The 2340-nt window shown below is 50.7% G+C and overlaps 2 protein-coding genes across 2 annotated transcripts; one reads left to right on the top strand and one right to left on the bottom strand.

Moving 5' to 3' along the window:
- Positions 1-46: 46 nt before the first annotated feature.
- On the bottom strand, positions 47-1264 carry NEMAJ01_2384 (abhydrolase domain-containing protein 1/3; the record flags this gene model as incomplete). The annotated part of the gene is made up of 1 exon (XM_047916221.1): positions 47-1264. The coding sequence occupies one exon, from the start codon at positions 1262-1264 to the stop codon at positions 47-49; it is 1218 nt and encodes a 405-aa protein (XP_047772178.1).
- Positions 1265-1289: 25 nt separating this feature from the next.
- On the top strand, positions 1290-2312 carry NEMAJ01_2383 (uncharacterized protein; the record flags this gene model as incomplete). Its single annotated transcript, XM_047916220.1, has 1 exon — positions 1290-2312. One exon carries the CDS (start codon positions 1290-1292, stop codon positions 2310-2312), a length of 1023 nt encoding a protein of 340 aa, XP_047772177.1.
- Between the last annotated feature and the right edge of the window lie 28 nt (positions 2313-2340).

The following is a 2340-nucleotide window of genomic DNA, read 5'->3' as shown; positions in this document are numbered from 1 at the left end:
AGTGCGCTTTATTGTACCGTGCTGCCAGAGTCCTCCTCTGCGGATTCTACTCGGAAAGTTCGCTCAGGACGGACACAAACTCAATTGCAGCCTCCTCCGCATAGCTTATCTTGTTGGAGTACCCTAGGAAGCCCATATGCCCCCCTCTTTCCGTTAGAGCGAGTATTACGTGGTTGCTTTGCACACACTCTTTTATCGGAATCGTATACTCTGGAACAATCGGATCATCCCGTGAGTTCAGTATGAGGAAGGGCTTCCGTATATTCCCAATAACACGCACACAGGACTCTCTATAATAGTACTCCTCCAGGTCTGCAATGTTAAAGACCCGGGAAGTAAGTGCCATATCCAGGTCGTGCATCGTATTTAGGCGCAGCAATTCATCCACAGGGTACCCGTTGCTCTCGTACACCTCCCTATTCCTGCGGATAAACCGGTGAATTTTCCGTGCAAATTCTCTGTTGTACAGCCTCTTCGGGATAGGCTTTTTCATATACTCGGATATTTTCACAAAGTCAAACGGAATTGATATTGCCATTCCGCCCTTTATTCGGGAGATCTCCTCCTCCGAGAAGTGCGTCTCCATCTCCCCGAATGTTTTCGTCAGCCAGTGCCCCCCCAGGCTAAAGCCAATCCCAGAGACACTCCCGGGATACGTCTTTAGAACGTGCTTGAACGTGGAAACAAGGTCTTTCGTCCATCCGATGTGGAAGAAGACGGGAGTTTTCAGCTTGCACGTAGTCCCCCGAGCACTCAGGCAGACCACGCGGTGACCCTCCTTCAGAAGGTGCGAGGCAAGTATCCGCACATTCTTGGAGTTGGAGGATCCTCCCAGCCCGTGAAGCGTGATAACCGTGTGATTTGCCATCTTTTCAGGTTCGTACACGTTGATGTCAAAAGCCCCTCCGTCGTCCTGAGGTATCACAACTTGCGTGTGCTTGTGGGGCAGGGGAGTCCTCACAAAGTATGCGACTGTCTGTATCTGGGGAAGCATCCACAGAATGTGCGGATAAAAGACTCGCTCCAAACCCTTCAGCTTTGAAACTATTTGCACATTCCCAGGCGTGGGCTGGTAGTACAGCGTAATCTTCTTGCAGGCGGTCATGTAGTAGAGAGCGTATATTAAAATAACCCACTTTATCCCAAGAATCACCGAGAAGAAAGTCAGCGTAGAGGCAAAAGAAAAGAAACTGTGCGCATTTGGCCTGTAGCTTATGATGTTTCTTCGCCCTTTTTCTAGCTCCACAAACACGCTTCGCAGCATAAATATTTACGGCCGATTTTTTCTTATGCAGAATTTATTTGTGTGCGAGACGCTGAAAAGTGCGTCTCTCCTGGTCCTGCCCGGGGGAGTTGGGCTGTACGAGTGGACGGGAGATCTTCTGCGGGTGGCAGGATCCCCACAGAAAAAGGAGGTCCGGATGGAGGAGAAAAAGTTGGAGGATAACGTATATATAGCAGAGAAGAGCGGCACTAAAATCACTATTTACGGGCACATACAGGCATATCTTGTCCCTGTTCTCTCGGACTTCTACATTCCCATGCACATGGAGTCGGTGGAATTTTACGGGAAAATGCAGGAGATGCTTGGGGGGAGTGTAGCTGCTGGGATTGAGACGTACTTTAACGAGTACATTCGGGAGAATTCTGTGCCCTTCTACCCGGTGCCTCTTACGACACTTTCTGGAGTGTTTCGGTACTACAACTTCAAGGAGTTCAAGAGCGCCCGGAGCAAGACGCAGTTGGTGCAGAAAATACGGGTCGATGAGGAGGCTCCAGAGGCAAATCCCCGGACAGAAGAGGTTGTTAGGAGGCAGTTGGGGTCTCAGTACGGCCGCTTTAAGGAGGGTCTCCTGCGGGCCTTCGAGGACAGGGCTGTTTGGCCGATAAAGGGCCTGGAGAAGTACTTTGCCAGTAACGAGGAAGTTTTCCAGTCGTGGAAGTGGTCTTCAGTGAAGAATATTCTCCCGTGCATAGCGTATACGTACTCGACGGGTCCGTGGAAGAAGCTCTGGATTCGGTACGGGTACAGCCCCGTGAAGGACCCGGGGGCGTACAAGTACCAGGTGTACGTGTGGAAGAATATTTCGAAGGCTTTCGTGATTATGGATAAGCCCGAGATATACCAGAAGATTCGGGAGACGCCCGAGTTCACGAAAGACGTTTTTGATGCTCGCACGGGGTTCCTCACGGAGAGTGCGATGCGGTACATGCACACGAAGTTCTCGGAGGTGAAAGTCCCAGAGCCAGAGAGAGTCGAGGGGGCACGGGACCTCTTTGACAACCTGGACTTCACAACACTCGATGACTAGCAGGTAGTTAGTTAAGGTACTAAGATAG

This window comes from Nematocida major (assembly GCF_021653875.1).
Source record: "Nematocida major strain JUm2507 chromosome Unknown 439, whole genome shotgun sequence".
Lineage (NCBI taxonomy): Eukaryota > Fungi > Microsporidia > Nematocida > Nematocida major.
This window is presented reverse-complemented; position numbering and strand designations above follow the sequence as displayed.